This window comes from Macaca mulatta, chromosome 3 (genome assembly GCF_049350105.2).
Source record: "Macaca mulatta isolate MMU2019108-1 chromosome 3, T2T-MMU8v2.0, whole genome shotgun sequence".
NCBI classification, from domain to species: Eukaryota; Metazoa; Chordata; class Mammalia; order Primates; family Cercopithecidae; genus Macaca; species Macaca mulatta.
In genome coordinates, this window is record NC_133408.1 from 17,081,688 (window position 1) to 17,095,185 (window position 13,498).

The 13,498-nt window shown below is 37.6% G+C and overlaps 1 protein-coding gene across 1 annotated transcript; it reads right to left on the minus strand.

Moving 5' to 3' along the window:
- Positions 1 to 4,464: 4,464 nt before the first annotated feature.
- On the minus strand, positions 4,465 to 5,256 carry KRTAP13-1 (keratin associated protein 13-1). The gene has a single exon (XM_015132960.2). The coding sequence runs from the start codon at positions 5,198 to 5,200 to the stop codon at positions 4,682 to 4,684; it is 519 nt and encodes a 172-aa protein (XP_014988446.1). The 5' UTR covers positions 5,201 to 5,256; the 3' UTR covers positions 4,465 to 4,681.
- Between the last annotated feature and the right edge of the window lie 8,242 nt (positions 5,257 to 13,498).

Below are 13,498 nucleotides of genomic sequence, written 5' to 3' on the forward strand. Positions count from 1 at the left end.
AAAAGAGATTTTTATTAAATCTAAGAAAAATGAAAAGGGAAATATAAAAGATATATCCAGCAAAATAAGCAAATAAAACAATGCTATTTCTGCTTTTACAATCTCAGACAAGGTTGGCTAACCAACAAGAAGTTATTTGATATAAAATAGGATATTTCTTAACAATCACAGTCTGACAGGCATGCAGGATGGTATACATTATTTTATGATTTATTTAGAGGTTACCCTGAAACCACATTATCCAAGAGTAGCCACTAGCCACATTTACTAAGTTTAATTTATATTAATTAAAATAGAATTACATTAAAATTCAGTTTATGGGTCATATAAACCACATAAAAATTGCGTGATAGAATATATGCGGTTAGTGGACACCATACAGTGCAAAGTGCATATATGAGAATATTTTCATCACCACAGAAAATGCTGTTGGACAGTGCTGCCTTAGAAATCACAGCACACATTGATTTGCTAGCATAAGTTAGTACTTTTATGACTTGTACAAACAGGAAAATTAGAAGTCTGTCTTCAAGACTATTTATCCTCACCTCAATTCTTTTATCACTGTTAGAATTTTCTGTATTTTAATTTCATATATGATTATAGATGATAGATAGGTAGATAGATAGATAGACAGATAATAGATTAAATAGGTAGGTAGGTAGGTAGATAGATAGATAGATACATAGATAGATAGATAGATAGATAGATAGATACATAGATACATAGATAGATAGATACATAGATAGATAGATACATAGATAGATAGATACATAGATAGATAGATAGATAGATAGATAGATAGATAGATAGATAGATAGATAGATAGATAGATAATTTGCCCTCATGCTTTTAGGAGCAATACAGTTGACCATGGAACAACATGGGTTTAAACTTTGTAGGCTGACTTATAAATTGATTATTTTCTCCTCTGACATTTTTGAAACAGCAAGACCAAGCTCTCCTCTTCCTCTTCCTCCTCAGCCTGCTCAACATGAAGACAAGGATGAAGACCTTGATTATGATCCACTTCCACTTAATGAGCAGTAAATACAGTTTCTCTTCCTTAGGATTTTCTTAACATTCTCTTTACTCTAGCTTACTTTATTATGAGATTGTAATTCATAATACATGTAACACACAAGGTGTGTGTTAACTTAAATCTTATGTTATTGATAAAGCTTCTGATCAACAGTAGGCTATTAGTAAAGTTTATGGAGGAGCCAAAGTTACCTGCACATTTTCAATTGGTTAGGGTGTTAGTTCCCCTAACTTCCACTTGTTCAAGAGTCAACCGTACTTGCTTAAATTTACCCAATATGTATCTTTTGTTTACTTATTATTTCTTACACCTTTTTTCTATATTCTGGGATCATTTTGTTTCAACTATGTATAACTTTAATTATATATTTTAGTGCTGGAAAGCTACTGACACATTCTGTAAGTATTTGATTGTCTGAAAATGTCTATATTTCTCCTTCATTTTTAAAACAGACATTCATTGGTCGTAGTACTCTAGTTTTGATTTTTTTTTAACATTTGAGGACATGTATTTGTTTTCTTATATTTCTTCTTTTCTGTTTAAAATTTAACTTTTAATCTCAGTTGCTTTGATGAAGGTAAATTTCTTTTTAAATTTTTTTCCCACCTGTGGCTGCTTTAAGTTTTTCTCTTTTTCTTTCCTGTTCCTCAGTGAGATTTCAATATGCCTAGTTATGGGCTTGTCTTCACATTTATCATGCATGGGATTTTTATTAGTTCTTGATTATATGTGTCTGTTCAAAAATTATCTTTGGATCCCCTGTTAATTTGTTTCTATTACATATAACTTCTCTTAGATTTAGTGATATGTGGACTTATTTCTAGCCATATGTACACACCCACACACCCACACACACACACAATTTTGTTTTAGGACTCCAACAGCAACTATGTTAGACTGTTACACATGTTCCATAGTCTCTTAAACTCCTTTAAATATTTTGATAATTTTTCTTTTGGTTTGTATATATTCTACTGAACAATAACTAATTATCTCTTTAGCCATGTTTAATTTTTGTTTTAATCCATTCACCAATTCAATATTTTAATTTATTACATTTTTCAATTTTAAAATCTCTTTTTGATTCTTTTAATATACTTCAGTACTCTGCCAAAATTTTCATCTATCTTTTTATTCTCTAAGCATGTCAAGTATAGTTATTTAACATTTATGTGTAATATTTTCATTTACTGAAGCTCTTGTGATCCTAATTCTGCTACATATATCTATATTTTGGATTTAGAAATTTCTTAACTTCTGAAGTCTGGTAAATTTTTGTTGGATACTAGACTATATCTGTGTCTTCATGTGTATCTAGATATAACTGTATCTGCAATGGTATCTATATATATAAATAGGTATCTATATTTACATTTGTATCTATATTTATCATGTAAAGAAATAATTTGGAGCTCACTGTGATATTATCCTCCTTCTGGAAGAATTTAAATTTGATTTTGGCAGGATAGAACAAAAGCCCTGGTATTCCTATATCCTCTTAACCTTATCAAGTATTGAAATGATTTGGGACTGTACTTCAACCTTTCTTTTGGATCTAACAACATTCTTATTCTAAAAGTAGTCATGAATTCTATGACTTCCTGTTTGTTTATTTATCAAGACCTTTCTTAGATTTTGGCACTCATAATTTCTGAATATCTTCACATGTGTTTTCCTTGTCTAGATTTTCTAAACAAAAGACTTTAGTTATAAACAGTTTTTTCATTTGTGAGCGTTTGATTTTCACTTACTTACCCTTAGGTATGAACCTAATACCCTTAGGTATGAACCTAATCATTGGATAAGAGATTTCTTTTTAAAAGCACATAAGTGATTAGAATAGAAGAGAAAATGGAGTAAAAGTGCCCAATTTCGACTGGGTGTGGCGGCTCATGCCTGTTATCCCAGCACTTTGGGAGGCCGAGGCGAGCAGATCACCTGAGGTCAGGAGTTGGAGACCAGTCTGGCCAACATGGCAAAACCCCTTCTGTACTAAAAATACAAAAAAATTAGCCGGGTGTGGTGGTGGTCGCCTGTAATCCCAGCTACTCGGGAGGCTGAGGTAGTAGAATCGCTTGAACCCCAGAGGCAGAGGTTGCAGTGAGCCGAGATAGCACCACTGTACTCCAGCCTGAGCGACAGAGCAAGACTCTGTCAAAAAAAAAAAAAAAAAAAAAAGTACCCTATCTCAAGACTGTTTTAGTAATTTGAATGACCGTATTTGTCATTACCACACCATATTAAATCACTTTGCATTGTAACTGTAACTGAGCTAAATTTCCTATCATTCCTTGAATACACAAAGATTTTCAGTCCTTTCTGCTTTGCTTATTGTGTCTAATCTTCCCAGATTTCTCTCCTCTGATATTTCTGTTTTTGCAAGTCAAAAATTTGCAGCTCGTTTAAGATATCATAGAATAAGTTTTCCCTCTACATTCCTTATCATCTTTGTGTCTCCATATTTTTACATTTAACATAACTTACATGTATAATAGATCGCTTTCTCTAACAGCTGTTGTCTAAAGGAATAATGAATGGGAATAGTTATCGAACATTGTTTGAACTCTTTTTTTGTTCTCAGCTTTAGGTTCCTTATTGAAATCTACTTATCGTCACACTTACCTTTTTCTGGAACTACTTTGCCTGAGAAAACAAAGAATGGTACCACAAAAAAGAGAAATAACATTTCCTTAATTTTATGCTCAGATGTGAATTAAATTATCGCTTCTGATGATATCAAAGGGTTATTATCTTCAGCTTTACTTAGTGTGAAACATTAATAAAAACCGAGGTGGAATATCAATCCTCCATTCAAGTTTCATGGTATCCCTTATTACACATATGTAGATAATTGAATCATATTGAATTCTCATCAATGAGATGCAGGCATTTGATCATGATTACCAACAAATATTGGGTGACTTCAAAAGTTACTTTAAATCATTTTGGTTTGTCTTTAATTTTTCTTTTATGTGTACCTATAACCATATAGTTCTAAATTTTTTTCTCTGCAGATTCCTGATATCAACTAGTCTGCTACATTATACTTGTTGGCATAGACACAAGAATCCACATTTTGTGAGGGGATCAAGCTAATTCCTGATTCTGAGATTTTAATGAATAAAAGTCTGTATATTTAGTAGACTTCCACTACCTGTAGTTTGAGTAACAAAAATCTCTGAGACCCCCAAAAGTTTGTTTGAATCCCAAACTTCATAGGATTTTCAAACCTATTCCTATATATATATATATATATATATACACCAATTGTTACATAATAATCCCCTAATACATCACAACCAAAACCTAGCAATAAAAAACCACCACAAACATAGCTGAGTATGAGACCAATGGATTTATTGGATTAAAATGATTTGACTTTTTATAAATTATAGAAGAAAATCAAATAATACAAATTCTACTTTTAATGTGTACTTCAACATTTATTTTGAGCTAGTACTCTAATTACAGTTTTTCAGATGAAGCCTACCAGCCAGTATTTGGGGCCAAAGACAAACTGAGAACTTGATAATTAGAGAATAAGAGGCTAATTCTTTCTGTACATGATAAAGACAATAAAGGTTATGAGTAGAGGCATTAATGGCATTGGCCAACAAAATTAGCAATTTAAGAAGATGATCAATAATAGAAGCCTGATGCACAAGGTGGTCTGTAGCAAGAAGACTGGCAGCTCCTAGAAGCCAAGTAGGTTGGGCGGCAGAATCCAGAGCCATAGCCCAGGGAAGGGAAGCCACAGCCTCCATAACCTAGGGATCTGAAGCCACTGGACCCACAGCCCACGGAGTAGCAGCTCCTCGATCCATAGCCCAGGGAGCGGCAGCTGCTGGATCCAAAGCCTAGAGACCCAGAGTAAGTCGTCTGGCAGGGACTGCAGAGCAAGGAGGTTCTGGGGCGGTAGCAGGAGGTCTGGCAGGGGCTGGACTCCACAAAGGACGTCTCGCAGCTGGTGGGCTCCCAGCAGGTCTCCTGACGGCCCCTGTAGAGAGAGGAACCCAGCTGGCAGGTGCTGGGAGAGCAGAGGTCAGTGCCGGAGACCAGGTTGGTGGGATAGGAAAAGCCACAGGAGGAGGCTGGGTAGCGCAGGTAGCCGCCAAAGGAGCGGGAGGAGAAGTTTCCAGAGCAGCAGTTGTAGGACATGTTGACAGGAGATGTGAGTTCAGCTGAGTTACACTGAGAAGATTCTGAGTTTGGATGCCAGTCCTGGACAGGACCATTTATATACTTTCAGCCGTGGGTGTGGCACCTTACAGGGTCATCCTTCACAAATTTGAGCTCCCACCTTTGCATATAAGTAACTTAGTAATCTTCTTTGTAATTGCAGTTAACTAACACCCTTCATCTTACGTTTATGGTAGAACTCATTTTGTTTTTACAGCTCTGCGTCAATGAAATACATTTATGTTTTAAATGCTATGACAGTGTGTGATTAATGCCTACTCCATTATGGCCAGGAAAACCCCTCTTATTTTCTCTGCCCGTGATTTATACATCCGCTCCTGTTTTGGCTGGGAAATTCTTTCTGTCTTGGGTGGGGATAGCAATGCATTCATATTTTTTGTTAATGGCCTAGAGGCAGAAATCTTATTGGTTCATACTCTCCAAAATAGTTTGCCATCTGTTATTTACTATAATCAGTGCTTATAAGTCCAGTCTCGAGGGCCTATATAAAAGTAAGCCAAAGGAATTGAGAGATAACTAGACATACATATTATCTTGAACAATTTTTTTTAAAAATTAATATTTAGAAAAAAAATCAAAACAAAAGCAAAAAATAAATAAATGAATAAAACAATATGGACTCGTGAAAAAAAGCAAAGTAGAAGACACTGCTGAAATGAGGTAGGAAACAAGTCAGAGTCAGAACAGCAGAAGGATGCTCAGGACTGTCAGGGTTTGCAACTAATGGATAGATACTCCATCCTTAAAGCAAATCAAAATGCTTTCAAATAAACTTATTTGATGCCTTTTGTATGACGCATTCATATTTGTAAGTGTTCTGGAGCCTACCTGCCTACAACACCTCTAAACCCCCACTTCAAAATTTTGGATGCCTTCTGAGCATTTGCAGGGTAACATCAACTTCTGTGTTTTTCTCCCTTCTTGTGATACGTGACTCTGTCCCAGCCCTCTTTAAAGAGGTGGATTTAGGTTTTGTGGGTGTTGAAAAGTATAATTTGGAGATCCTCATTAAAAATACAATATTATGAATATAATGATAGATATCAACATGGATATTAACTTAGAATAAATACTCCCATAGTTAACAAAACCCAAGCTGTCACAAAATCAAGACAATAATATACCTTTATCATCATCCTCATCTATAACCTTTTTCTGCATTTTTTGGTTGCATAGTCAGTCTTTGATCATCTCTACATATGACAATGATTTTGTCAACATGATTTGCTGTAGAACAAATGGAAGTAAAATTCAGTGTTTCTTCTAGAAATAGTACATCAAAAATACTTGAATTATTTTTTATGACAGAAAAGTTTTGTTTTTTTTTTTAAACATTGCCCTTTGTTGTGAGCAATGCCACAGCTGTAACACCCTCTGTCATTTCTTTTCAGCAGGGCTTCAAGCCTGAGATTGTGCGCCTCTGATCCAGATGTCCCTGGTTCACCTCCCACCTGTGTCTGTTGGCAATGCAGGCTATTTGTATGGGGATCAGCTGCAAACAGCTGTGGATCCAGGGTTGTAGGGGTCTTCTAGTTTGTGGCAGAGCAGTGTCCTTGTTCCAGTCCTTCTACTTAAGAGGAAAACTTGCTAAGGCTTATAAGGTTGACACTGGGGACTAGATGTATTAGAAGTAGTGCAGGCAGCCCCGCAGATACACCCACAGCCTGAGGATGCTACGAGGGACTCCTAGTCCACAGCAGCTTAGCTGGAGCAGTGGGTTCCTCCCAGTCTCCCGGGGAGTGATAATAGAGCTTTGGAAAATGTCAGGCAAGAGAAGTACCCTCAACCTTACCCTTCATTACGCTATATCTGTCTCTGCCTCTGCTAACATGCCCTGCCCAAGATGTCTGAGCATGTGCTCATGACAGTCTCTCAAAGACATCAGGGACTTACATGGAGTGCCAGGTCTCCCTCGGACACCTGTCAGGACAATGTCTCTCTCTGGGGCCGCAGCCTCACTTTTAGTAATTACATTGCTGTGTGTGTTGTTGCTGTTGTTTTTGTTGTCTTTGCTGCTGTTTAATCCCAAACCAAAACAGAAAACAAAATAAGAAAATGTCTGGTAGCTTTATTATGTTCTTTGGATATATGTTTTCTAACAATTCAAGACACAAATTCCCCGACGAATATACTCCAAAGTCCAAATATGTGAAGTCAGGGGCTCAAGAAGTATAAAGTCATGGCTTATGTCATGGAATTGCAAATCTAGTTAATAAAAAGGTAATAAAACTATACAACAGATACTAAAAGTATCAACTTTTTCTTAATGTAAATGTGTGTTTAATTGGAATTTTCTTTAGAACTCACTAGATAAAATTTGCGTAAGTCAAAAAAATGACAAAGAAGCTTCCCCCACATCAAACACTTACTTTTAAGAACTTTATCTTGCGATCCTCCAAATATCTAATTTTCTTTCTATAGGCTCTTGGCAGCTAGGAGAAAAGTCCTAGCCCACATGATGCTGTGAAGACCGTTTCTTTCTCAAATCTTCATTTTCCAAGGAACTTTTTGAAGATAACCATCCTATCACAACTAAGGGTAACTTTTTGTTAACTGGAAATAGGACCAGTGTTAATCAAATGAACAAAGTCAGCAAATGTTTTTATCAGGGCTCACCCTTATGACTGCACTCCCTGCTTTGCAATAGTGCCCTTCTCCTCCCCATGCATATCCTGCCCTCCTCGGTTAAAATAATAGACCACAAACTCACAGGTCCTTTGTCAAATCCAGCCCGCATAGGTTCGTTTACCTCACAAGTGCAGGCCCCCCTGGGCATTTTATTAAACTATAAATTAGTTGCTAATATTCAACCATCAAAAGATTTCACAAAAATTTGGATTTGTGATTTCTTTTTTTAAAAAATTCTGAAAGTCTGGTGATGCTGTATTTTCTCACTCACAGTTGGCTGGAACTGAAGACAATCTGCTCCATGGATGTGGGACATGCTTCTTATCATCCCCACAACTCTAACCACCCCTCTTGTCTCCCAGCTCTACAGCCACATTTCAGTTGTGAATACGCATCAAGCCTGCACTATTATTTTGTCGTGTTAGTTAATGTCTCTATCATAAGTGAGAGAATGTGAGATGAATTAAGAAGCTTTGGGTTTCAAGAAAATTTCTGAAAACTATATCCTCGTGCACTTGACAAATATTCTTTCATGTTTAATAGGAAAATACATCATGTCTGTGATGATGGATTAGAATATGAAGCATCAATCATCAAACAAATCACAAATCCACTGAACCACCTCACTTATATTTATGAGCTGCCTGCATCATGTACTGGCTTGAAACGATCTCCTCTGACTTCAAATACTTTATAAGCCAGCAGAATTTGAGTTGGTTTTTATATGCTGGGCAAATGCTGAAATCAGTGTTGTCTAACTTCTGAATATGCAACAGAATGAACAATAGGTCATTTTAGGACATGCAAATAAACCAACAAATAATTAATAAAAAACCGATGATTAAACTTCTCCTAAGGCTGCCTCATTCGTGGTTCTGATGTACCACCATTTTTGGAAATTACTCCCTTAAATTGAAAGGTTAATATCTAGCCAGGAGCCCATAGGAGATCCTCATAGCCCTGTGAAATCATACTGCATGCCTGACCACCATAACCTCCTCTGGACACGGCTCATCTGTCCAAAACTATAAAGTACATTAAAGATAGAGGAAAGGTAATCTATTTTCTCCTTGTACTATTGTAATTTGATTGTAATGTGCAGTTTTTGATAATAATATGCTGTCATCTCTTTTCATGCTATTGCAAAGATGTAATAGCCATTACAAATGTTCTCATTCAAGAATGCTGAAGATGGATTTAGTGGCATTAATATCCATCCTGCAAGATGGAACATCTTAGAGTTTGAACAGAGGCCATGTCACTACCCAGTGACACTGTACAGATGGTCGCATGATGACTAGTAATGACTCCTTTCACCATAAATACCAGGGCAAATAGTGATTTTGACAGGCTATGACAGCTGAAACTGGGAGGCAGAAGAAAAAGGGCTTTCAGTTAGAAATCAAATGAATGGCATGATGAATATGCCTGTAGCACAGAAACAGTCCCTAGCATATAGTAGGCACGCCATAGATAGACGTTGATAGAATGAAAAGGGAAGTTAGGCATGCAGATGTCTTATATGAAATCAAGCATCTCAGAAGCCTATCTAAATGGTAACTATTTTGCCTTTGTTCATTCTTTGATTTGGCAGCTGAGTGAAAGTTGGCTATATCTATTAATAGATTTGGAAGCTTTTTCACTCAGAAATAGGCAGCCTCAACAGTGGATCAGATACAAACCACAGGCTGGCCTTTGTCTAGCTGGGGAAAAAAGCGAGATAAGGGGGAAAGAGAACATGCTAGAAGACATGTGTGTAAGCACCCTTCCTCCTCTGCCATTTTTGAAATGAGGAAAGTTCCTTTATCCCCCTCGCAGGGCATGTAATAGGGTGTGGCTCACTTCTTCCATGCCCCACAGCTTAAACCCCTAGGGGGGACCATGCAGACCAGCAGGTTGTGGGGAGTGTGGGCTCGGACCTCATGGCGGCATCTAGGGTTGAGTGTTTGCAGCTCCCAAAGCCCCAGTGGGCATATGTTACAGTCGGCTCTTTCGGCTTAGCTAAGTTAATCAGCTCAGACCGTCTGCCTTATCACAAGGACAAAAGACTTTCTGTATCTCAGGGTTCTTGCCCTAGTGTACCAGAAAAATCAGATCACATGTGGGCTTGGAGGATTAGTGCAAGGTTTTATTGAATGGTGGAAGCAGTTCTCAGCAGATGGATGGGGAGCTAGAAGGGGGTTGGAGTGGGAAGGTGGTTTTCCCCTGGAGTCGGGTGGTTCAGAGGCTGGACTCTCTTCTGACAATCCTCAGCCAAATTTCCCTTGGCGTTCCACGGTTGATGGCCTGCCAGTGTCTGTCAGTGTGTTCTTCTGCTGGTGTTGTTCCGCTTGACGTCCAGCTGCCTTTGTATTTGCCTGATAGGGTCTTGGGGTTTTCATAGGCCAGGGATGGGGACATTGTGAGCCAGGGTGGTCTTGGAAAATGCAACAGTTGAGCATGAAAACAGGAGTGCCTGTCCTCACTTAGGTCTGCGGGCACAGGCCCTACCCAGCACTTCCCTGCCCCCTTCCCTGTCACTTTGAAGAAGTCTGGCCTCAACCTGATTTTGGATGTCACCATTGTCTCCCTGCTTCCCTTCTATTTAAAGTCTTTGCTGGAGATTGAAGGAGTGACAAAATAACATAAAGAAGGCAATTCCGTATTTACTCAGCATTTCTTCATCTAACCTCTGGAAGGTATCATAGGATTGGGTGAGATTTCTGTTCATGAACTCCCTTTATTCCTGAAGGGAAAACAAACAAACAAACAGTTATGGATAAGGAAGATGTAGATACGAGAGTAGGAAAAAAGGAAACAAAAGGAGGAGGCTATTGCAAATTGCTTCCACATTTTCAGAGCTCTAGAAGTAGAGGATATTTGAGGTTCCTCTGTGTCCTAGGATTGCGCACTTTTTTTTTTTTTTTTTTTTTTTGAGATGTAGTTTCACTCCTGTTGCCCAGACTGGAGTGCAATGCCACGATCTTGGCTCACTGCAACCCCTGCCTCCTGGGTTCAAGCAATTCTCCACCTCAGCCTCCCGAGTAGCTGAGATTACAGGTGCCCGCCACCATACCTGGCTAATTTTTGTATTTTTAGTAGAGACAGGGTTTCACCATGTTGACCAGGCTGGTCTCAAATTCCTGACCTCAGATAATCCACCCGCTTCAGCCTACCAAAGTGCTGGGATTATAGACATGAGCCATTGTGCCCTGCCTGGCTTGTGCACTCTCGAAAGAAAATAAAGCAAAATCAAGTGAAGATTCCTAGATAGGACCCTTAGTCCTTCTCAGTTGGCTGAGCTCTGTGGTGGATGGATGATTAGAGACACAGACATGGTAGAGGTAAAGTACCCCAGTATCTCTTGGGAACAACTGGAGAGAGCCCCTATGTTTGAAAAACTTCCAAAGTTCTTGTTTTGCTTTTCTCCCTTACTAGTATTATAAACTGCTTACCTCTCTTTGTTCATTTTCCATTTCAGTGCTGAAATCCTATGATGCTAAGATTTGGTTGTGGCAATATCGTTGGTGCCCAGAGAGTATTCCTTTGCAATTTCTGTCCCATTCCAAGTGGATTGAGGCTTTCATGAAGGTGGTTAAAGAGCATTAGGATGTAGTTGAGCCTAATTATTCCTGGGGAAGTGTTATACACAGAGTTCCTTCTTTCTTTTTCATTATTTTCCTTGATATTAAATTTTTCACCTACCGTCATTCCAGGATTTGATTTATTTTTAAAGACTTGGGATTTAAAACAAGGGACAAATAAGGTAATCTCAGGTCATTGTGGAATGGAGTATATTTGACCACTTAGAATCTTAAACCCTGATGATTTTAAGAAATGCTGTTCAAAATGTAGATGTCAGAATCCCACCAGCCCAGAGAGTAGTTCTAGGGTGGGGGCCTGCCATTGCAATTGTGGGACAGTGAAATGTAGAAGCTCAGCATGCATTGTGCTGTCAGAACACTTTGCCTGCAAACCCTGATGCTGCCCTTTCCAGCACTGCCTCGCTTTGCTCATTGTGTGGTTGTGAAAATGAACTGGGATAATATAAATAGATAAATAGAGATACTGAAACATAAATAACCAGAGTACTGCCAGCTGGTTAGTAAATCTCTGCTGAAATAACAAAAGAAACCCTTGCCAGGTGATGCTGAGGTATCAGATTTGAGAACCACGGCTGGAAATAGTTTTAAGTATGTTTTTGTGCTTCGAGTCATTCTTTGGCTTAAGAACAAAATGTTCAGGATTAAATGAGAAATTTGGAATTTCAAACTCTATACTTATTACAAAATAAAAACATAACGCCTGCAACACAGTATTGAAAGCACTGTTTTAAATCTTTATGGAACCAGTCAGCTTTTCAAAAGTCAGTGATCAATGACCTAACTATACGATTTAGTTTCATGTCCCTATGGTGTGTTTCTTCTTCATTTACGCTTCTTCTCTAATTTGTCTTATTTTTTTATTTCCATCGATCTTTTTTTTACTTTATCCCTGTTCCATTCTCTATATTTTCCCTTTCTTTATGCTTATTTTAAGCACCCCTTTTCTTGGTTTGGTTTTCTAAAGTGGGAATAATTTCAAACTGAGGAAGTGTTTCTTTTTGTTCCATCAATTAAATAGCATTGCTTTTCTATTTATTGGTTGAATAAAGTTGACTCTCCTCTACGTTTGTTTCCAAAAGTAGTTGAGCATTTTTATTCATTTCTCTTACAATGTTCTGAATCTAATTGGTTTTATTGGTGCTTTATTTAATTTTACACTATAAATCATTGAAAACTTTCCAGGTTCTAGTTTACATTTTAAAATCTCGGCATTATAATGCCTTTTTAATTGAATATTCTCAAGTGGTAAACAATTCCAAGATGATTTGCAATAATGGCCCTAATGAAACTTTTTTACAACCATACGCATCTGGCCTCAGAGCTATTAGTCTATTGTTACTTTAGGACACCCTAGCTTTGCACAATACCCCATCTTAATTTACCAGACCGGAAGAACTTGGAGGATAGGGATAAAGTCTATTCCTCAATTACTGACTTGCAATGGACTTTCAGTAATGTTTATTAAAAAGATGAATACAGGTATTTTTAGTGTGAACTTTATTAATTTTATTTGTTGACAACAGAAAATATATGATTATAATTTCATGAACTATGAGATTTTGTTGCCTGATTCCTTGGAAAACAGTCATAAAGGGCATGGCATCTGGTCACCATGAGATGGCAGGAAATGGGAGGTGGCAGGGGGCCCTGCCAGGTTGCGTGGTAATTATTGGCAATGAAAATAGCTATCGTCATCCTTAAAATAAGAAAGGAATGATCTGTGTCTCTTAAGCACATGAATAAAACATATTCAGCCATGTCTGCAGGGGCAAATCAATTTTATTTTAATTAGATAACTAGTGAAACTGCAAAGGACTTTTTGAATACCAGGATGTTTTCTCCCTACACCAGTGGTCAAGGGTATATAAAGTTCTTTAGGAGAAAATTTGTTAGAATTCCTTATTAAATGCAAGGAAAACTGAAGTCAGGAAACAATAGCTAATTGAAATTCTATAGTACGCATTTTTTTTTTTTTTTACTTTTAGCGATGGCCTGTCTCCTGTTATGCGAGTTGAATTTTGTCCTCCCATGAGATTTGTATTTT

Bases quoted from the DNA above. Each gene is read 5' to 3' on its own strand.
- KRTAP13-1 (XM_015132960.2), bottom strand. From the start codon at position 5,200: ATGTCCTACAACTGCTGCTCTGGAAACTTCTCCTCCCGCTCCTTTGGC.